Source organism: Nematolebias whitei, chromosome 1, assembly GCF_014905685.2.
Source record: "Nematolebias whitei isolate Nwh7 chromosome 1, NemWhi1, whole genome shotgun sequence".
Classification (NCBI taxonomy): domain Eukaryota; kingdom Metazoa; phylum Chordata; class Actinopteri; order Cyprinodontiformes; family Rivulidae; genus Nematolebias; species Nematolebias whitei.
Genome location: NC_056498.1, coordinates 48,965,401 through 48,988,738, shown reverse-complemented (window position 1 = coordinate 48,988,738; position 23,338 = coordinate 48,965,401). Strand labels below are relative to the sequence as shown.

Here is a 23,338-nt window from a genome sequence, read left to right as displayed (position 1 = left end):
TCCATGTTTTATGTATCCAAGTATGTTTTGAATGGGTCATTGCATGTAAAATGCTGATTAAAAATCTTCTCCTGCCTTTGAGTGTGGGTCTTCGAGGTAAACAACGTTATCAAACTGGCACAAATCAAAATGCCAGTTAAGTAATCAGCGACCCGTTTAAACTTTGATGTTTCCACTGAGAAATATGTCCGAGCTGTAGAGCTTAAATACTCGTGTTTCGCCAAAATCCCCTTCGTCTCCGTTATACTTTTCCTCACAGTTCATTGACGACTGTTTAATAAAGTTTGGTGACGAATGATACAGTTTGTCTAATTAAGCCGCATGTTTTATTTCAAAACCGTTAGAAGTTGGTAAATAAAGTGATTCGAGCAGAGAAAACACAAGTACGTGAAAAAAGTGCAAACCTAAAAATATAAAGACTGAAAAAAAATCTGAGGTTTATTTCAGAAAGTAAAGCTTTGACATATATTAAGTTGATTTAGTCATATTAATTGTAGCTCAAAGTTCAAAGAGTTAAACCCCAGAAACTCATGCGAGTACAGATTTTCCCATGAATTACTAAAAGTAGCCAATCTAAACATTACACTTGAATTCTGGAGGCCAAGCCGCATTTTTCATGCGATGCCACCCATAAAATCATGTTGAGACAGATAAGACAACCAACCTGTAAAGGAGGGGTCTGTTTGACTGAGGATGCTGTGGAAGCCACTTAAGATTGTTTTGACGCCTGCCTGTGAGAAATCAGAGCAACAGGATGAGTTTTTTTTAAAAGAAAGACAATTAAAGGCGACAATTAGGACAAAGAGGAAGAAGTATTCAGTCTGACCTGGTCGTAGAGCAAAGCAGCATTGCGGCAGTTGGCACGCACTGCACCCAGCAGGCTGTGAAACACGTGGCCGAGAACCTCCAGGTCCGGGGAGCCGGAGGCAAGAAGCTGCAGCTCCATCGAGCAGATCTCGGGGAACAGCAGCACGCCACGCCCCGGCCCGTCCGCCGCAGCGAACTCGCACAGCCCGGCCGGCTCCACCTTCCCCCCTTGAGAAAGCAACAAGTCAGCCGGGAAGATGGGAGACGCAGCAAAACGTGGAGACGTTTAAAATGGTCATAAAACATGTGGTTACAGTGCTTCAGATACGAGGGAGTTCCCTCGTGATTTACAGAAGTGCAGCACAGCAGGACCTCCTTTATGACCACCAGCTTCCTGACGCACATCTACAGTGTACCACCAGGTAACATTAACACATTTAGCATTTTTTAAATCTCGTTTAAACTTCTTGACTACACTAATTAACGGTAACTAATGACTAATTAATCATTTCCAACTGTTTAAATATCCGTGACATGATTTCTGACTTGCATTTATGTTGTTGTGCATTACCAAACATAAACTTGGGCACAAAGATTACCACGTGAGAGACTAAACATTTTAACTAACCAAACTTAAATATTATGGTTCGAGTAAAAATGCACATGCTGCCATTAATCAAACATATTTTTGCTTAAGGGGTTTCGACACAGCATTTACTAAATAAACACAAACAAAGCATTTTCATTAGCGATGCACAATATTGGATTTTTGACCAAAATCCAATATGCCGATATGTTAAAACTTATTTGCCCGATAACCAATACTGATATATATTTTTTCCTAGACCTACTTACAGAGACTACACATCTTTCTCTGCTGTGGAATTAAAATACTACATTATTCTGCACGGTCTTCGTCAATTTGGCTTGTTACCAAATGAAGATGCCAAAAAGGGGCTGAAAATGATGCAACACTTCAACTTGGATTATGTTTAATGTCAAATTTATTCATGACATTTACTTTCTCTAACACAATGACACTTGAACAGTCATACAAATAAAAAGCACCTTTTATACCGGTGAGTTATTTTTGATGGAATGGCCGATATTTAACTTTATCGCTAAAATCAGCCGATACCGATACCATGCCGATAATATCGTGCATCCCTAATTTTTATGCAAAGTAGAAATGAACCATTTTGCCTCGAGGCTTTTGACGGCTAGATTTTTTTTTTCATTTGCCATGATTGTTCACCTTTCATTAGACAAAATAATTTCCCATGTTCTTATTTTAAAATTAAAATAGTTTATTGCTGCTTGAGTCACTGTAGGGAGACTAAATGATTGAAAATATAAAACCTAATATTAAAAAGTTTTAAGCAAATCTGAACCACATTAGTAAATAAAGCTGATGACAAAGAGTTGTGAGTTTGACGTCATCGATGAACAAATTCGAGCAGCACAAAAAGCTGTTTGTTAATAAAACACAGAATAATCTTTTATTGTCACTTTACTGCCCTTCAGGAAGAACCGGCAGCACACTTAGGGCCTGAGGGGTGAGATAAGTTGAGAATCTGCGTCAGATCGCGGGTCCAGTCATTATAATTAGGCCGTCAGACTGGAGGTCTCAGTTTAATCTCATTTGGTCCGTCTCCTTCAAAAGAAGCTTGAAAGTCTAGAGTCTAACCCAAAAACATAAACGGTTATTTCCCGCCACACTTAACGCCCCGTAGTTCTGCCCATTAGGTTTGGTCTGTGGTTTAATTAAAGCGAGCAACCTCAAAGTTTTCCTGTTTGTTAAAAATGCCTCGATTCCGAGCAGTCCCAGGAATCTTACTCCAACGAATATGTAACAGTCTGACAACACCGAGACAGACGAGACGAAACAGAAGAGACCAGCGAGAGAAAACCAGAAACTGGACATGAAAAAATGTGGAATGACTCACAATTTAAGCATGCACACTTGTTTCCCTTCTTCAGGGGTTGCAACCAACCAACCAACCAGCCAACCAGCCAACCAACCAACCAGCCAACCAGCCAACCAACCAACCAGCCAGCCAACCAACCAACCAACCAACCAACCAACCAACCAGCCAACCAACCAGCCAACCAACCAACCAGCCAACCAATCAACCAACCAGCCAACCAACCAGCCAACCAACCAGCCAACCAACCAACCAACCAGCCAACCAACCAGCCAACCAACCAACCAACCAACCAACCAACCAGCCAACCAACCAGCCAACCAGCCAACCAACCAGTCAACCAACCAGCCAACCAGCCAACCAGCCAACTAACTCGCAAGAAGCCTTAGCAATTATTTTTTACGCCGGATGTCCTTCCTGACGACACCACAGACCACCGAGCTACCACAGCTCTCTGTGTAGAGCAGAGAGCTGCCATCTTGGGCGCCCGGGGGAGCAGATGGTGGGGGTTAAGGGCCTTGCTCAAGAGCCCAGAAAGGGGCAAATAAGGGTGGAGGCTGGTGTGGGTGCTTCACCTTTCCAACCAAATTTTGACGTTGTCGGTTCAAGGAGTTGACCCGGCGACTTCCGATCACAAGGTCGCCTTCTCTAACCTCCGCGCCACCACTCCCTTGCTAGTAATGCTAACTTTATTAAATGCTAACGTTCTGCCAAATGTAGCTAGCCGTCTGTTACTTTTAATTTTTATCTATCTATTAGCTACATTGAGGTTTTAGCTAACCATTTGCTACTTTAAGCTTTTGGCTAAAAAGTTAACAAACACTAATTTTAGCTTTCAACTAGCAATTTGTTTTATCTTAGCAGTTAGCTACTTTTAGGTTTTGGTCATGTTTTGTGAATTTTAGCCTGTCTTACTATTTCTAGAGTTTAGGTATTTTTTTCTTACTTTTAGTATTTAACTAGCTTTTTGCTAAGTTTACATTTTACTAATCTAATCTTTTAACTTTAATTTTAATCTTTAATCTTTTAGCTTTAATTAATTTTGATGTTTTGTTACTTTTAGCTCTCAATTGGCTTCTTAATTCTTCTAAACAGCATTTAGTTGTTTTGTTTGTGCTAGCTTTAAGCTACTTTGATCTTTAAGCAAGGTTTTGCTAAATTTAGCTATCAGCTCCTACAGCTGTCATTCAGAACTCTACATTTTCACAGATAATCCAAAATTTACAGTTGATTTATATATAAAACCGAACCAAACAGAAAATGAAATAAAATACTTAAAAAAAACTGCACTTTACTAGCTAGAAATAACTGAATTTGTTTCAGATTTTTCCTGAATGAAGCGAATGTTACTCGTTTTATGTTATGCAAGAAGTTTCAAGAAATCTCAAGTCTTCATCTGAGACGTCAAGTCACAAGATAAAGCTTATGAGGCCAAAGAGTCTTGCTGCCAGCAGTTGTAAGAGCCTAAAACAATGGCTCCATTCTCAAAGTACTGAAGTAAAAAGAGCGTAATCACGCTACATCGTTGAACTACGAGGTTGCAGAGGCCATTTTTCTGCCATGTCATTAAAAACAAGCAACTTCTTATTGCTAAATATCTTCTACAAGCCACCAAAGGAGGATGTTGGGCTTCTTGTTTTGACTAAAATCAACCGGCCCGTTTTGCCGGCACCAAAAAAACCCAACAAGCAGCTCAACTCTGGACACTGGAACGTGAAAAGCAATTCAACAAAACCACTGAGTGAGAAACAAAATTTCCCAAGACCCAAAAGAATCAACAGGTTTAGAGGTTGAGCGCAGCACATGACCTCCCAATCAGTCTAGATTAGTTTGATGACGTTTATCGCTAACAAAAACACGTGGAGCAGACAAGAGGACCTCGAGTGATTTAGTGTTTCTAAAATAAAACCCAACGTCAAAAAAAATTAATCTGAAGTGAAAAGTGTGAGGATTTGTGGCTATAGTAACCAGAAGGAGCCTGTGAGTGTGGACCTACCCTCTTCCTGCCTGGCCATGTCCTCCGGGTTGCTTTCGCTATCAGCGTCGTAGCCCTCCTCCTCCCCCAGGAGCCTGACGCTGCAGCTCTGCGCCTCATCCACCTCCTCAGAAAGATCGCCTGCTGGGGCCGCCCCCTCGGCAAACACCTGGAGCTTCTACAAACAAACAAACAAAGATAACGATGGCGAGCGGACTCTCAACGGCAGGCACTTCAACTACAGCCAGACCCACGCCTTGTGATTTTGGCGAGAAACAAAAAATGTTGTAAAAAGCTTACCAAGAAGATCCTGAAATCAAGTGCTTTTAATGCTCAAGTAAATCCAGCATGACAAGCAGCGCTCTTTACGCTTACGCGGTGAATAAAAACACAAGAGGGGAAAGAAGTGCAACATTTTGGTCATAAGACAAATATCAGCTGACCTGCGCGGCATTCACACAGCCCAGTTCCTTGTTGTGTGCACCCACGGTACGAAGGCAAAACCACACCACTCGTAAAACACTTAAAATAATTAAATAAACTAAACCCTGTAACAGCAAAACGACACATAAAGGTTAAACATCCCAGCATTGACAGCTAGTTGTTGGTGGCAAAGGTCCAGTAGATAAACTGTTGTGAAAGTCCAAAATTGGATCTTTGCTGCACATATTTGTCACGATCAAGTGAACATCACACTCTGCTGGGCTTACAGGGAAAGAGCTCTTTGGAAACGTTGGACCAGGAAGAGGCGAACGGTCATTTTAAGACGCATCTAGGACGAAAAGGCTACGAGACGGGGGGGGGGGGGGGGGCGTCCAGTACGAGGCAGCAACGTGAAGGGAAGATATCATCTTCAAACACCTTTTAGTGCTCGTCTCGTTCCCAGGAGCAAAGCTGGGTCGTAATATTTGACGGTCTGAATATTTGGGAAAAAAAAATTTAAAAACCTGAACAGAGCCGGCAGCAACGTGACCAACATAAAAATGTGAGAAGTGTTTCTACTGTTCAACAGGCAGATAACAGACACGCAGCAACATGGTGGGAAGATACGGTAATGCTGGTTGGAAACTTGCTTTGTCCTCTTTAATTCAGTTTATTTATAAAGAGCCAAGTCACGACAGAAGTCGTCTCAGGGCACCGAACAGAAACGTTCATATATAAAAATAATCATTTAATATTATTTATCCGAGGAGCAGACTGCTTTGAGTTTAACTCCATCTCAGAACTCTCATCTTGAGCAAGCATGAAGGCGACAGTGGGAAGGAAAGACTCCCTCACAGGGGTCTGCAACCTGCGGCTCTGGAGCCACATGCGGCCCCTCTGCAGTGGCTCTTTCAAGCTTTGACCAAAACTGAATTTTATCGGTCGTCACACAAACAACAACAACAAATAACTAGTTTTAGCAGTTTTCTTGTCATTTGCAAATATGTGAACGCTGGAACTAGTACGAGGATTAAAACATACTAACTTTATACTTTTTTCTCTTTACTAAATAAATTTTTCCACAATAAAAAAAAAAAAAAAAATCACATAGGTCTGCATAGTATTTTTGTAACTATCCTCCCGACCCCCCCACCTTACGAGAATCTGGTCTTTTCAGTTATCTTAAATTAAATGATGTTAAAAGCTGAAAATATGTAATGATTTTTAACGTTTATTGATATTTTTATGTCACTCCTACTGGGAACAAAAGCCAAGCCTAAAGTGGCCCATGGGCCACCAGTTGATAATCACAGTCAGCAGGTCGCTGCGGCTCTGAACACTTAATTTAGTGAACGAAGGTGTAAAAATGTCTCTTTTGATCGTAAAGGTTGCAGACCCCTCCTTTAGCAGAACCAGACTCAGGACAAGCGGCCATCTGCTTCAACCGGCTGGGTTTGAGAGGAATAGATACACAATGGCAGGTCAAGAATCACGTTAAGATAGAAATAGTCTCAAATGAAAACTATTCACTTTTACGCATTTGTAACTATTAATTTTAAGGAATGAGGTCAATTTGTCCTCTAGTAGTCTAAGCCTATAGCAGCATAACAAGCCAACTCAAACTATAGGATTCATCAAAAAGGAAAGTCTTAAGCCCAGTCTTAAAACTGGACATGTGTCTGCCTCACGGGAAAGAAACTGGAAGTTGGTGAAAAAGATCTTCCTCCCATTCTGCTTTTGGAAACTCTAGGAACCACACGTAAACCTGCAGTCTGAGAGCAAAGCACTCTGTTAGAAAAATAAGGAACAATAAGATCAGTAATATAAGATGGAGCTAGGTCGTTGAGGGCTTTGTAGGTTAGAAGTAAGATTTTGAATTCTGGACTTGACAGGGAGCCAATGAAGTGAAATTAAAACTGGAAACTTTATGCTCCTTTCATACAAAAAAAAAAAAAAAAACACTACTTATTAAGGGTGCCAATTGTGCAGCTTTGAAATAAAACTTGCAAATAATACACAACGAGGGAAAGTTTGTTTTGGCTTTTGTTAGTGACACTGAAGACAGAATTCACAGGAAAAGTGAGAAAATAAACGCAAATCAAGGGGATTTTGGTGCAACCGACGAGACGGCCCTGCTCTCTTTAGAGCTCTGCAACTCGGGCGAACTCCTCAGCAGGAACATCCTTCAAGTTTTAAACGGGTCACAGAAAGTATCTGAACTGGCAAGTTGACATTTTTTTACCATTTTTACACAGTCACAGTTTAGCTTGATGAATTTTACAGGGTTTTTTTCTCAGAATGTTCAGCCAACAGTTGATGATGTCACTAACTAATGAGTTGTCTAAAATGTTCAAGTCTTTGTTGCTCCCATAACTCTTTTCAGTAAAAATACAATTCTACCTCAAAATGAAGGTATTTTTGTCTGCTTTCACCCAGCGCGTCTCTCGCTGTTAAACAACGTACACAGGTCTGTCACGATAACAGATTTTGCTGAGCGACTGCCTCAGAAACTATTGCGACAAACGATAATATCGTTTGAAATTTGACAATAATTAGTAATTATTATATTATTGTAAAACTTTTTTTGCGTGTAGTAAAAATGAATTTTAGCTCAAATCATTCTCTTCAAAACTAGAAAGGTTTTTTTTTTTAAACTCATTACATCTCATACGTTACAAAATAATAGAAAAATAAAGATTCACATGTGACCATCACGTCTTCTTGCGCTCACGTTTAAGAATTTTTAAGATACTTATAGTTTTTACGCAGCGACCGTTTGTTTGAGGCTTACTTTTCAGTCTGTTTTATGTCTGCCTCTCATATTAGCGGTCAGGGAGTGACGGACACAGGTGTGCGGTTACCATGGTGACCATAATAAGCCAACTTCAGCTGCTTTAACATTTCTGTTGATCTTGAGTCTCTTTACTCTTCCTATGCAGTTCATAAATCAGAATGCAGGTGTTTGATTTGTTGATTTTAAGATTCAACTACAAAAATGTTCTGAAATGTTCTAGTAAAACTTGACTTGTCAGGTTTGTTTTAGTCAAAAACGTCAGCTACGCACATTTCAGCAATCATCGTTTCTCTACGACACAGTTTTTACTGGATGATGAACGACACGCAGGAAAAATAAATAAATCCTGTGATTATTAGTGCTTTTCGAATTGTGTGATTTATTCCAATTTTCTAGTTCTCACGTGGCAGAACAAGTCCATGTGGAGGCCGGCGGGAACGAGGTTAAAAATAGACAAAAGCACAGAAGAGAGATGAAACTGGGGAGAAATCAAATGAATCAAAACCAAATCTATCTCATCTAGATCTAAATGAAATTAGAGAACTTTCCCCCCCATGGTCCTAAAGTAAATGCTCAAAATATTACGCACTATATTTCAGTTACATTAAAAAAAGAATGAATTATGACTAAATTGTACGTTCACCCACCGGGACCGTCTGTTAAACTGAACTGACGCGTTCTTTGTTTTGGGTAAAATGTGGCAGAGATACGAGGCGTTCCGTGAGTTTGACGACGCAACAAAACATCCGGAGTCATAATCGTCGTCGGAACAACCTCTTAAATAAATCTGAGTGTTTTTATCGTGAATGTTCGTGAAGCATTCGCTCTATTGTGATACATTTTTCTTCTGTACATTTTTTGGCACGATTCTCGTCCCGCAGTTTTCAAGCTACTTCGTCAAATCATAAATCAAAACGTTCAGCTCTTTCAGGACAAGCCTGCTATGACTTTTGGTGTTGGTGCAACTTTAGCTTTTTTTCAGCTACTTTCAGCTGTTTTTTCAGCTGTTCTGTGCTCCTTTAAAATTCTTTCTGCGAACTACAACATTTTTGTGCTTCTTCTAACTTATTTCTGCTAATTTCAGCATGTTACGCTCCTTTCAGCTTATTTCTGCAAGTTTCAGGTTTTTCTACTATTTCAGCTATTATTTAACGGGTTTTATGCTAATTTAAGCTTTTGGAGCAAATTCTACATTTTTGTACTCATTTAAACTTTTTTCAGCCTAATTCATCAAAATTGTGCTCTCTCCACTTCCTTTTGCTAATTTAAGCTTCTTTTGGCTTTTTTAGCTACTCTTCAGCTGTATTGTTGCTAATTTCATCTGTTATCAGATAATTTCTTCTTTTTGTGCATTTTTGGTTCTTTCAGCTTAACTGGGCAAACATGTTTTTTCTGCTTCCTTCTGCTAAGCTTGTTCTACCTGTTCAGCTACTTATTTTTTAGCCAATTTCAGCTGTTTTCAGATAAAGTTAAGTTTTTCTTGGTAATTCCTGCTACTTTCTGCCTAATTTCAGTTTGTTATGCTCCTTTCAGCTTTTTCTTCTATTTCAGCTACTTTTTAACAGTTTTTGTGTTAAATTGAGCTTTTTCAGTCAATTACACTTTTTTTTTAGCTCATTTCAGCTTCTTCCACTTACTTCTGGTAATTTAAGCTTTTCTGCTACTTTTCAGCTATTTGTTGCTAATTTTAGCTTTTGTAGCCAATTTCCTAATTTTTGTGCTCGTTTCTGCTCATTTAAACCTAATTCAGTAAATATGTGTTCTTTCTGCTTTCTTTTGCTAACTTAGGCTTGCTCTTCCATTTCTGCATGTTTTTAGCTACTGTCAGCTGCAGGTTCTTCAGCATTACTGAAGACCTGATTACTGAAAATAACAGTGTGAATGTTTCACTGTGTTTTCGCAGGAAATGCATTTTCTCTAGTTGATGTGTCATTTTTTTTAGCTGCCGTTTTCTCTGTTTTATTGATCAAAAATGGTAATTTGCTATTTACAAAATAACCTCTAAGTGACCTTGAACCTGGTGTGTAAAATCCAATGAGAAACTTTAAACTATAAAAACTGATGCAGCTGCCGACACCGGATCCGGGGCAGGACTCACCCTGTCTGGCTTCTCCTCGGTAACATCCGCACACGAAGACGCCTCAGCCAAGGCCACTCGCAGGAGAGAGTCAAACAGGGGGACGGCGAGGTCGGAGTTCACCACCCCTGAGCGAGACAGCTGGTCTCTTACTTCCAACAAGGTGTCCTCAACAGACTGAAGCTGGAAAAACGTTCAAACGGAACAGATTACTGGTTGAATAATGGTTGATGTGTTCAAGGAAAACTGGATTTTAGATATAAGCATACCTGATATGAAAGCTCAGGTTCTGTCCTCTGCATGGCGGAGTTAGCGCTGTGCAGACAGATAGCTAGCAAGGCCTCGAGGAGACGAATACTTTGTAGCTGCCACTCGTCTTCCAGCTTCTTTGCAACATCTTTGGTTTTTCCTTCACCTAGTCCTGCAACGTGAACGTCCGATGAATCACGAGGGGTCTCCTCAGGTCCGAGCGAGGTAGCTGGAACCGTGGACTCGGGGCTGCCTTTCCCTCTACCGTCTCTCTTCTTCTTTGCTTTGCCGTCCTTTGTTTTACAGGAGAGCTTCTGGATGACCATGGTCATGAGGCGCAGGCACACGTCCAGTCCTCCGAGCTTGAAGAACTGTCTCTGGAACAAAGGGCTGGCCATGTAGATCAGCCGACACACCGACCAAACATCTGCAGCGCGCCGCAGCTGCTCTTTGGAGGGCAAGGCCACGCTGTCTGGGGACAGGTAGGGCAGCCGCCCACCTAGAGGCTCACTGGCTGTGCTGTCGTAACCTGAGGTGTCTTCAGAGTCGTTGGCGGAGTCCCGGTCAGAGTCGGCCTCTTTGCTCACGCAGAGGAAGGCCACGCATAGGAAGAGGTTGATAACGTGGAGGTGGATCTCCGTTCTGCTGCTCCCTGGCCCACGACCCTGCCCACTATGGCTTTTACAATGCGGATATGCTTCCTTCAGGCCTTCGTAGAACTTGCTGAGGCTCTGCGGACCCTCCCCGACCCCTCGGGACCCCAGTTCATCAGCCAGACATAGGGCGGCCTCCCTGTCTTTGGTATCAGCACCCTCCAGTTCCTGGAGAACTCCATCAGCCTGCTGAGGTCCGATACCTATTATCAGAGTTTCAAACACCTTCAAGGCCAGAGACCGGGTCTGGTCCAGGTACACGAGCTCCGTCACCTGGTTGAGCCCGTTACAGCTGATGAAAAGGCCTCGTACCACCCTGCAACCAGGAAATACAAACATTTATGATGCATTGAAGTTAAACCCTAAAGATTTTCGTCTTTTTCAAAGAAATTGCCGTCAGGTAGAATTTGGCTGCCCGCCCAAAGAAACGATTGCGCCGATGCCAATTCAGAATTCACACTTTGTGTTTTTTTAGCTGTGCAGTAAACAAAACCTTCAGCTCATTGAGGACACATTTGGTTGTAACATTAATATGTTTTAAAACATTTAACTTTATAACTTTCATAACTGCTCAAATCACTCAGCTACTTTTAGTTTCAACTAGCCTTTTCCAGTTTTTAGCTAGAATTTAGCTTTTTGTAGCTTTTAGCTGACATTTAGCTGTTTTTGGATAGCCTTTTGCTTTTAGCTAGCACTGTGTTACTTTTTGTTCAAAATTAGCTACTTTTAGTTAGCCTATTGCTACTTTACAACAGACTATTGCTACTATTAGCTAGCATGTGGCTACTTTTAATTTTAAGGTGTTTTTTCAGTTAACTCTATGACTTTTAGCTTTTAGCTTGTATGTATTATGCTCCTTTTAGTTTTTAACTCCTTTTGTTACTTTTTCCTAGCTGTCTGCTAGTTTTAGCTAGCCTAGCTAGTGTTTTGTTATTTTAAGCTAACAAACTTACAGCTTTTAGCTACTCTTTTGCTACTTTTAGTTGGCGTTTAAAGGTTTCTGTTTCAGTTAGCATCTAGCGTCTTAACTTTTAGTTAGCATCTTGGAGTTAATTTTCTCTGCAGACACTTAAAGCAACTTTCTCGGATATTACACTTTCTAATCAAATTACCGTATTTTCCACCGTACACGTCGCATCAGTCCAAATATGTCTAAGTGAAAAGAAAAAAAAAACATAAATACATGGCTTTGCCATATGAGTCACATTTATTAGGCGTCATCGCTGACAACCTGGAAATGTGGACTGGTGTGCTAAAAATTGATCGGCTGCCAAATGGTGGCCACGGGAGCATGCACGGGAGGACTTTAACAAGAATTGAACAAGATTAACACTTAAAACAATTATTTGTTTGCTCGACATTGTAGCAAAGGTGTGTCTCAGTCTAAACTTGCCTTAATAAATGCACTTTGACGGTCAAATCAGCTGCGTTTCAAAAGCCGACTCGCGGAAGTGGGAGCGCGCAGAGGGAGGACTCGCTGTGCATTTCTTCAAAACTTAACAAGATAAACACCTAAAAACAATTATTTGTTTGCGCGACATTATAGTAAAGGTGTGTCTTAGTTAAACTTTTACTTAATAAATGCATTTCAATGGTCAAATTAGCTGCATTTCACCGGGGAGGTGCAGCGAAATGAAGCTGATTTGACGGTTGTTCCAGGCACGATTCCAGAGCTGGACGAAGGTGGCAGGCTATGGCAAGCTGATCGTGTCATTAATAGCCACTTTTACCTATTACATGCAAAAAACGCGACTTGTAGGCCGAAAAATACAGTAGATAAACTAAAAAACTGTTGTTTTGGGGTAAATGTACTGTAATTGTTTTTTTGTTTTTTTACTTTATTTGAATCTAATGACAACTTAAACTAACAAATAAAAATTACATAGATATAAAATTGATCAAGAACACAGCAGCTGTTTATAGAGGTTTATTTCTCAAAAGTTTAAACTTCTGCCTTCTTTAACACAAATGTTCGTCCTCCTGTTGAGTGTTTTTTTTTAAAAGCACGACGTACAGATTCAAAAATACGATTCTGAATTAGTCACTTTTACCTTTTTAAATTAGAAAAATGTTTTTGTTTTCCAAACGAGGCTTTAATTATAAAACAAAACCCTGAAATTAACTGCAGTTACAAACTCAAGTACAAACACAATCTCAATGTGAACAGAAATAAAAGTGTCGTCTTCGGCTTGGTGCATGAGCTAAAACAACAAAAATTAGGATGTAGGTATTTCTTTCCTGGTTCAAATCCTTTTTTTTTTAAACTTTCTTCTTATCTCCAAATGGTTTTCACTCAATTCAGAGACTGAAGACGACAAAATATTTGGTTACCTGAACATAACAGTTTAGTGTTACCGAATGAACCCATGTCAGCTAAACGCATGCGAGGACAAACTTGCACTTTTAAATTCAACATTTATTTTGGTCTTATCAAACAGGATAATCACCTGACCGACTTGGCTGGCCCAGCAGATGGAGCCGTCTGTTCGTACCTGTGACCTGCTCAGAGGCGATTCAGGAATAACTTTAACCTTTTGACCTCGACATGAGGAATTCACTTCATTAGTTTAACAGTCCAAGAACGACTGACAACGTTGAGATTCGTGTTTAATAATAAGACCAGAACAAATATTACAAAGGACGCTAACGATGCATCGTTTTACCTGTGTGACGAGGTGTTAATCCAACAGGTGTCAGACTTTAACATGGCCCATATTGAGGCAACGCATGAAAGATTTTATTTGTTTTGTTTGTAGAAACAACAGATTTACTTCAAGCTGAGCGTTGATAGTCTTGCTTTAAAGACACTGTCTTTTATCACCCGCAGACTTCCACGAGTAAAGATAGTTTACTTTTATGGTTTCAATGGGTTTTCTTATATCCACATTATTCCTGGGGTCTCTGCCGTATCGATGATTATGGGAACAACTTCCTGTCAGACAGGAAGTAGCAGTAAGCATTGGTTAACCATGGTAGCGGAGCCAGACCGCAGTTTATTTGAAAGTAATTTACATTCAGTTTAGCAGATAAAACTTTTTGTTTACATTTATTTAACAACCATAAAGTTGACTGAAATATCCGTGCTGAGTTCAGGTACCTGTTGTGTTTACGGCTGCAGAACAACCAGATCAAACTAAATCAGTGGCTACGACAACAGAGTTTCAAACACGGACACAAAACAAAAAGAGCTCCTGTGAAAATGTAAATAAACCATCTAATGTTCCAGCATGCACTGGGCTGGAGGTGGGAAACCATTTAGACTTATTTAACAATTTATCACAAATATTGATGTGAAAAAAAAAACATATCAAAACTCAAACTTACATTTTTTGGACCGTTTGTGTGAATTAACCGACATAAAATGTTTCTGGCTGCGTTTGGAAAACGCAGTTAATGGACAAGAAACACGTGACGACCGTGTTACATAAAGAGCTGATCATTTTCCAGCTTTTACTCCGGTCTCAGCGCGATAATAAATTATTGATTAGCATCAATTAGCAATGACCCAAAAGGACAGATCGGATGACAGACCCTGTCTGGGTAGATAAGGTATCCGGCTGTGAGCGGATTATGTTTTACGTCTCGTGTCGCTGAGGAAAACTAATTATTTATCTCGAGGGAAATTTCAGCTACATTTGGCGGTCTTAGCTGTGCGATGTAAAACTACAATGTCTCACCTCGATTTAAGAAGTGCTGGTAACGTTTGCAGGTAGATGAGCAGGACCTCCACGGGCAGGCACTGTGCGTGGTAGCTGCAGACCTGGGTGCAGACGGTAGAAACCCCCAGCTGCTGGGCGTGGTGGGCCAGCTCCACCCCTCTCTGCAGCACAGGGTTGAAGATGTGCGTGTACAGCTGCCACTGCACGATGGCATTGCCCCGCAGGGTCAGGTGACACACGTGGCCAGCTATCTGCTGGCTCAGCTGCTGGTCCTCACCGAACACCAGATCCTGATAAGCCTCCAGAGCATCCCACTTCCACAGCATGTCCTCTGCACCCCCTCCGCTGGGCAGAATACCCTGGGAGCGGTAACGTAAAGTAGTAGGAACAGCCGAAGGTTCTCCTTGCTGCAGAGTCTCCTCCAGGCCTGGCAGCTGGCTGCTGTCCAGAGTGCAGATGTTACACGAAGCGAGCTTGGCTTTCTCAGACGGCTGACCCCCACCGAGCTGGTCTAAAACCAGCCTTCCCAGCACGCTGAGCACGTGAGACTGGTAGCTGCGCAGACCTGGAGCCTGGAAGGCGTGCAGCATGGGTCCTACAACTGAACGAGGGTCCATACAGCAGCAGATTCCGACGGCCTGGATTCCTGCCAACACCTGCAGCACCGCCGGCCCGCTGGGCGACAGGCGCTGCAGGAGCCGCAGGCACTGGTGGGCGCAGGCCGCCAGGCAGCAGCAGCGCTCGGGGTAACGCACGCCGTCCCCCTCGGAGCCTTCTTCCTCTTCGAACGGGTTGCGTCTCGCAGTCTGTTTGAACGCAGAGACGGGCAAACCGGACAGGTCTCTGTGGTGATGCAGGAAGTGGGAGTACTCACATCGACGGTGGCGGCGGCGGGCGCACACAGACTGATGCAGCTGTTCTGACTTCGCCTTCTTGACAGCGCTGATTATTTTGAAGACCCCCGCGACGAGGCCACGTAACCGCTCCGAAGCCTCTCTTCCCACTTCCGAGTCTCGGGCGCGGCTGAGTCCCTCCAGCCGCAGCACCGTGGTCTCAAAGAGTTCAAGCCCCCGGTGCTGGATAAACTCGTGGATGAGCTCCAGAGCCTGGCTGAAGAAGAAGGGGTTGGGTGTCGAAGCCTGGAGGCAACTAAGGAGCACTTGTAGCACCCCCTCTAAAAGCTCTGGGAGCAGGAGCGCTCGGTGGCGATAACGGGAGAATGAGAAGTCGTCCTGGACCTCCTGCAAAGTCTTCTTGGGCCTCGGAGCAAAAGGATTGTTCTGTCTCTCCAAGCAGCTGCGGATCTTGAGGGTGGCCCGCAGCAGGTCCGTCAGGCTGCGCCTCAGGCTGTCTGGAAGTCTGTCACTCTGACTCACGTCCACAGACATCAGGTGCAGAATGGTGCGTAGCAGCATCCTCTGAATCAGCGCGATCGGCTCCTCCGTCCAACCTCCGGCGAGCTCCTCCGCTCCCATTCCACCTCCGCCCCCACCTGGACCGCAGCAATCGCCAAACTCGGTCAGGATCTCTGTGAGCGTCGGTACGACGCTGACCGCCAGGCCGGGGTTGTGACTAGTGCTCATGTCGAATTTACACACCTTCTCCAGCAGGGAGAGCAACACGTGGCAGAGATCAAAGGGCGAGTTCTCCATGCGGTTAAAGATCGATACAGCAGCCGGGTCTGTCAGGGTTTCGCTGTCCACCATCTGGGACCCTGGGGCTCTGGGGTACGGCGCGCTCATGGTTTCTGCGGTGTTGGTGGCGGTGGAGGTTAGCTGCGACGCCTCCGAGCGATGATGCTGACAGCTTACCTGGAGGGTGGAGCCGTGCGATCGCCGGCTCCTGGCGCCGCCTGAGCCCGGGACAGTTCTGTCCTCGGAGTTGGCCTCTGAATCTGAGGTGGAGACCTGGGACCTTCGAGCATCTTTCACCGAGTATCTCTGCGCTGTTCTGCGCGACCGCCGTGACTTCCACGTGCCGCTGCCGACGCGAGTCCTTCTCCCAGAGCTCGGCTCGTCTGTCGAAGCCTTCTGTCCGGTTCTGAGAGGGAAGGACTTCACGTCCCGGTTCAGGAAAGCCTCCAGCAGGGACGGCAGGATGAAATCTGTCAAGAAACAGAGAGAACAATCAGACTTATTTAGTTCTAAACTTTTTAGAGTGACCAGATACAGTAGTCCCTCGCTACTTCGCAGTTTTTCAAAGTAAAACTGGACATGACACACAATTGGCTGATTGATGGATGAGCCATGGATCGTTTATTTAAAATAAATTATTTTAAATGATTTAGCACCTGCTGCACCTGTGTGCGGCCCACAGGTGCAGGGAGAAGCTCCCTCCTGAAGCCTGTCATGATCTCCGCTCTCTGCCACGCCCACATTTCTGCTCCGTGCTGCAGCGGCTTCGTGAGGGGTTAACCCTTTGCTGTCCTGCTGCGCTTCTCTTCTCTACAATTTAAATTTAAATACTGTAATATGTTAAATAAACAATTCATGATTATTTAAAATATTACAGTATTTAAATTTAAATTGTTTATTTACACAGAAGGTGGGAGATTGGGAGGTGACGAGTGTGATTGCAGCAGAGAAGTGGGCGTGGCAGAGAAGTGGGCGTGGCAGAGAACAGAGATCATGGCATGCTGTGCTTTTTTAGAACGCTTAGTAGAAACATTGTTTAGAATATTACCAGAGTATGGGAATGGTATATAAAGACTTTATATATAAATACTAGAATAAACTACTACTTACTACTGTTAAGATTTGTACAATTATCCCTAGTTTTTCAACTTATGCCGGGGGGGGGGGGGGGGGGGGGGGGGGTGTCCTCTAAACCCCGAGATAAACAAGAGGCTGTATAGTGTGATAGCTTCAATTAAATTTTCAACGCCTGACGAAAACAGAAAAAAATCAATTTCTCAACAAAAAAAATTATCTTGGTCCAAGACTCTGGCAGGAAAAGTGGCGGGTGACAAGCATTTATTGAAGGAATTGCTATGATTTTAATGTAGAGGTATGAAACAGATAATATTGTTATAGGCACCTAGTGAGGGGCCTGACGCTCAGATGCATGTCAAGTGGTAAAGCCCGTTTGTTAGAAGTTCCAGTAACAAAAATTAATTAACAGAAAAATGTCTCAGGTCCACGTTAGAGACGATCAGCGGTTCTGTACTAAATGCTGGTGTCACTCTTGGGTCACGAGCTCGTCCAACCGCTCACCTCCTCCTCCTCAATCAAAACGCTCATACGTGGTCAGAAATTATAACTGAACTGCAAAACGAATGAAGCGCACCGCGCAGCATTTACAAAATTTCATGTTATTATCGACCACTGATGGGCAGAAAACCAATCAAAACCAAAATAAAACATCTCAGTGCTTTTGCACAAACCCACCGAACAAAATGCAACACAAGTGCTTGATGACAAAATTCATAACTTAAGAGTTGTTAAAAAAGGCAAACCAAAAAACTGACAAATCTATAAAATGACAATCACAGATCTGTAGCGCTGAACTAAATAAACTCAAAATCAACTAGAGAAACTGCATTTACTGTGAAAATGCAATGTGAATGCTTATTGCTGAAGAACTTGCTGAAAAGCTGCTGAAATTAGCTAAAAACATGCTGAAATAAAGCTGAAATTGAAGAACAAGCCTAAGTTAGCAGAAGAAAGCAACAAAAAAAACCCACATATTTGCTAAATTAGATTTAGATGAGCAGAAATTAGCACAAAAATTAGGAAATTAGCTAAAAAAGGCTGAAATTAGCAACAAAAAATAGCTGAAAAGTAGCTGAAAAGGCAGAAAGAAGCTTCAACTACCAAGAAAGGAAGTGGAATTAGTTGAAAAAGCTACGTTTATCGCAAAACAGCTAAAAAGTACCTGAAATAGCAGAAAAAGCTTAAACTAGCAGACAAAAGCTTAAAGGTGCTGAAATAAGCAGAAATAAGTTAATTGGGCTGAAAGTGGCAGAAATTACCAAAAATAACTTGAATTTATCTGAAAACAGCTGAAATTATCTGAATAATGCCAAAATACTAAAAAAAAAGGTGCCTAAAAAAAATGCAACAATTATAAAGGATCAAATAAAGGTAACCAACAGGTGTGGACTAAAAGAACTGCAGGGAATGTTGACACAGTAAAGAACGTGAATAAATTCAAATGTAGCGACCTGGGTTGCATTAATCAGGGAATTTTCAAAGTTGGAAACTTTCCGTGGCAACTGTAGGGAATTAACAAGAAATTATAGAAATAAACACAAAAGATATTGGATTTAAAACATTGGAGGTTTGTCCTCAACAGAGATTTTGAATATAGTTGGAGAAAAATGATTTTATCTGTAATAAAACAACCAGATTTCAGTGACGTACCGTATGACGGGTATCATACCCTCGAAAATGATCGGCTGCCGTTCGTCAATTTCTGTGTTGTATTTAGTCATTTCAATTGATTTTTTTTGGTGATTTGTTATTTACTGATTTTCAATTAGCTTTCATGCGAGTACAATGACCAAAAAAAACATGTCACATGAATATTTTTGTTCAGAGTTGTGCATATAAAATTATAAATTAATAAATAAATGAAATGCATTTTTGCACATTAGACAGGATATCCCTGTAAAAGAGATTAATAATCAATGGATTACTTTCCTGGTAAAATAAAGGTTTAACGGTACCACTTTACAATAAGGCTCTCCTTATAGATGGCTAATAAACAGTTTATAGATGCATTATTAATTCTCTATAACACTTTATAAATCATTAATAACAGCTTATTATGCATTAATTAAGGGTGACGGAGACAAAACTGACCAGTTTGTTGCCAAATAGAGACAAATCTGCCACCTATACATTTCATCTAGAGTTGTTGTATTCAACCTTTCAGACTAAGTTACTACCTTGTAAGCACAATAAGCTTTTGTAAACCTATTTTTTTAGGATATAATATTGTACTTTATCACTGCATTATAAGTATCTACAACTATAGACACTTATATGATTGCCTTCATATACGTACTGTATACATGCTGCCTTCTGTAATTACATTAATTGCTAATCATGTTAGTTTTAAAAAGAATCTTAAAAAATCTATAATAGATAATGAAATAAAACTGAATTGATGAAATTATAAATTTATAATGGAAATGAAGATTGTTTAACTTTGGAACTGGTGAATTGTCGCGTTTTTAATTTAAATGTGTTTTAAAGTATTTTGTCATTTTGTAATGTTATTGAGATGGTTGATTTAAATTTTTATATTGTGAATTTGTTTTTGTCTTGGGTATTTTATTGTGTCTTGAAACTAATGGGGATCCTTAAATAAACAAATAAATAAACAAAACAAACAAATATCTATAAACTATTTATTCACCATCTATAAAGGGGAGCCTTATTGTAAAGTGGCACCAATTTAATAATAATAAATTTAGAAAAGATTACAAGATTAAAAGAACACAAATGTAAAAAACATTCATTTTCAAGTTCAAGACGGCTGAGACTCATCAGTCATGTTTAAATTTACTTTTATGAACTTATAAAAGTTTACTGAATTATTTGCCCATGACAAAACACAGTTTATATTTTTGCTTGGATTTGTGATACAGGTTGTTTAAAGTACTCCAAATTTCCAGTTAATTCCTTTAAATCCCCTATTTCCAATTTGGAATATGTTTTTAAACCTGGAAAGTTTCCTGAAATTTACCAGAAATTGTACTTTTTTCGACGAGGGAACTTGAAACAGTCAAGTGACGACATTAAAATGCCAACGTAAAGCGCAGGTAGGAAGTTCAGGAGCGGTCGTCCACACTCACCTGGAGCTTTCTCCTCCTGAACTGGGATCTTCCAGACCAGCGGGAGCAGCGACAGCAGCAACCTGAGCAGCTCCTCTCGACAAGTCAGCTCCTGAAAACCCGACAGAACACAGAGTTACCTAGAGAGCCTCCTCTGGCTCGTTGCACTCCGAGTCCACGCCAGGACACTCCCAGCAAGTCACACTCGTCTCAGCCCTGAAGTCAAACATCCGTCTGAGTTCGGTTTCATCTACAGAACCCGTCTCATTGTTGGATCCAATGTAAGCGTTTCCAGCTACAAATTATTTCAGCGGGGGGGGAGCAAAGTAGCAGCTGCACGACAGACTGAGTACTTCTGGATTCCATGTGTATCCAGAGGATTCCTCCTGCAGGTGTTAATTAAAACGATCGACGTGATCGTTTGTAACGCATAAAAAAACAACGTTCAAAACAAGTCGACTGCTCTGAAAAACAGAACTCTGTGGCTTAAGAATTAACTTTTCTGTTCATATACGCAGATTTACAATTTGTAAAGCTTTATTTTACCAGGAAAGAAATCCATTGAGATTATTAATCTCTTAAAGTATGTCCTGACCAATGTGCAAGGTGAACATTACCATTTCATGGCAAACCTCTGAACAAGAAGTACCGTATTTTTCCGACTATAAGTTGCACTTTAAATCCTTTAATTTTCTCAAAAATCAGGAGTGAGCCTTATAATCTGGTGCACCTCATGTATTAATCCTGGTTGTGCTTACTGACCTCGAACCAATTTTATGTGGTACACGGCGCTCAAAAATCTGTCAAAATGTTTTGGTTTCGCCTAATGCGCCTTATAATCCGGTGCGCTTTAATCCCGTAATTTAAGAGCTCGAAGTGTGAATATTTCATACAACAGCTTAACTCGATGCTTTTCTATAAATACTAAACCAAAAGTTTAGCAGTAAACGGTCAAAATGTGTCTTTTATTAGTTTTTACTAAGAAAATTACCTAAATTTATAAAAACTTTGCTCATATTTTAATTGTTCTTCTGATTTTAGTTTATATTTTAGTGCAAAATAGTATTTAGGATGAAATACACGAACAAAGGTAATTTAAAAACACTACCCTGTGTTGTAAAACCAAATAATATAATTTGAAATAGAAATCGACTGATTTGATTTTATGTTTGATTTAAGTCAGGGCGGCTAAAGGAAGATATAAAACACCAAAACCAATAGTTTTTTCTTCTAATGTGTAATTTTTGATGAACAAAATTTAACAACAGATTAACTTGAGCCGATGAATTGGTCCATATCTGATTTTAAATTCTAACTTAAATTGCTCTCGGTTCAAATGCAAACGACAAATTGACGGCAATGCTTAAAAGTTTTTGAAAACTAGTTTTAAAAAAGCATCCCCCGTCTGAGGGATTTGAATAGTGAATGTTTGTTGTTTTGGAAATGAGTGTTTTTCTGGAGCCAATGCCAGTAAACCTGAATGTTTTTGGTGCAAGATAATGAAACGTTACGGAGTGGATAAGAAGAGAGGAAGGTTTGTTTTTGTGCTGTTCGAGATGACCAGAGGAGGGATCTGGTGTGTGGAGGGAGCAATTTTATCCACCGTCAGGCACAATGGCGGAGCCAGGGGGTGGCCATTGGTGGCCTTGACCCCCTTAGATTAATCTTTGGCCACCGCAAGGGCCACCCCAATCATTTTAGGAAACTATACTTTTAAACAAAATGAAAAATTAAAAGCATACTTTCCTCCAATGATGATTAGGATTTTGTTTGTTTGTTTGTTTTTGGGGGGGATCTTGGATTTTGACACTTCAACCCATTTTTGGAAAGGAACCTTTTTTATGCCTAGATGCAGCCACACACCAAAATGGAAGTTGGTATTGCAATTAATATTCAACTTATGTTCACAGCATGAACAGGCAGAGTTTTTAAGTGGTTATCTCGTTGAGTGTAGCTGGGAGACATTTACCATTTGATAAAACTTGCTTTTAAATTAGCAACGTATCTCATGAACCACTGGATAGATTTAAAGATATCTGATGGTTGAGGCAGGTAACTAACCTAAAAAACACAGAATCAGCCAAAACTTTTTGAACTCGACAGATATTGACCTAAAATCTGGAGTGGTGGCAGCGGAGACTGATCTCCAGCACATATTTATTTATAGCACTAACACATTGCACAAAATCTTCGTTTAAAAATTTGCTATTAACCATCTGAACTCAACTGAGTAACTTTTGGAGTTAATCCAATTAAAATGGCCACTAAAGACAAGCTTTCCTTAGCAAACACAAAAGTTGCTTTAATGCAGCCAGTCTGATAGAGATCGAGCTAAATGTTTTGTGGTAGTAGCTGAGAGTCATTCGTAACATACTCCGAGCCTGACATCTACGGATATCGCATGAGACTGCATAATGTAACATTCTAGGGATGCACGATATTGGATTTTTGGCTGATATCCGATATGCCAATATGTTAAAACTTATTTGGCCGATAACCAATACCAATACCGATATTTCCCAGACCCACTTACAGAGACAACACATCTTTCTCTGCTGTGGGATTAAAATACATTATTCTGCATGGTCTTTGCCAGTTTGGCCTGCTACCAAATGCAGAAGCCAAAAAGGAACTGAAACTGATATAACATTTTTACTTGGTTTATATTTAATGTCAAATTAATTCATGACATTTACTCTCTCTAACACAATGACAACACTTGAACGGTGCAAGTTTGTAAATTTCCACAAATCTAAACTCAACCTGTTCACAAGCGACAAGTGAGTAGTGCATTAATAGATATACTTGACAGTTTCTTAAATTAAAAATTAACTTAAAACAGAAGCCTTTTATATCGGTGAGGTTTTTTTTTTTTTTTTTTTTGATGGACTGGCCGATATTTAACTTTATCGCTAATATCATCCGATACCGATACCATGACGATAATATCGTGCACCCCTGTAACATTCAAAGTGTTTAATTTATAAAAGTATTTTT

The 23,338-nt window shown here is 40.9% G+C and overlaps 1 protein-coding gene across 1 annotated transcript in view; it reads right to left on the bottom strand.

Annotated features, from left to right (window-relative positions):
* lyst (lysosomal trafficking regulator) overlaps positions 1–23,338 on the bottom strand; it is a 77,103-nt gene that overhangs the window by 42,966 nt on the left and 10,799 nt on the right. Inside the window, exons 3-9 of the mRNA XM_037678125.1 lie at positions 20,363–20,453; positions 14,581–16,666; positions 10,271–11,219; positions 10,023–10,184; positions 4,729–4,885; positions 827–1,035; positions 665–731 (exon numbers count right to left, since the gene is read on the bottom strand). Coding sequence (XP_037534053.1) covers positions 665–731; positions 827–1,035; positions 4,729–4,885; positions 10,023–10,184; positions 10,271–11,219; positions 14,581–16,666; positions 20,363–20,453 — 3,721 coding nt within the window. The remainder of the gene's footprint in view (positions 1–664; positions 732–826; positions 1,036–4,728; positions 4,886–10,022; positions 10,185–10,270; positions 11,220–14,580; positions 16,667–20,362; positions 20,454–23,338) is intronic.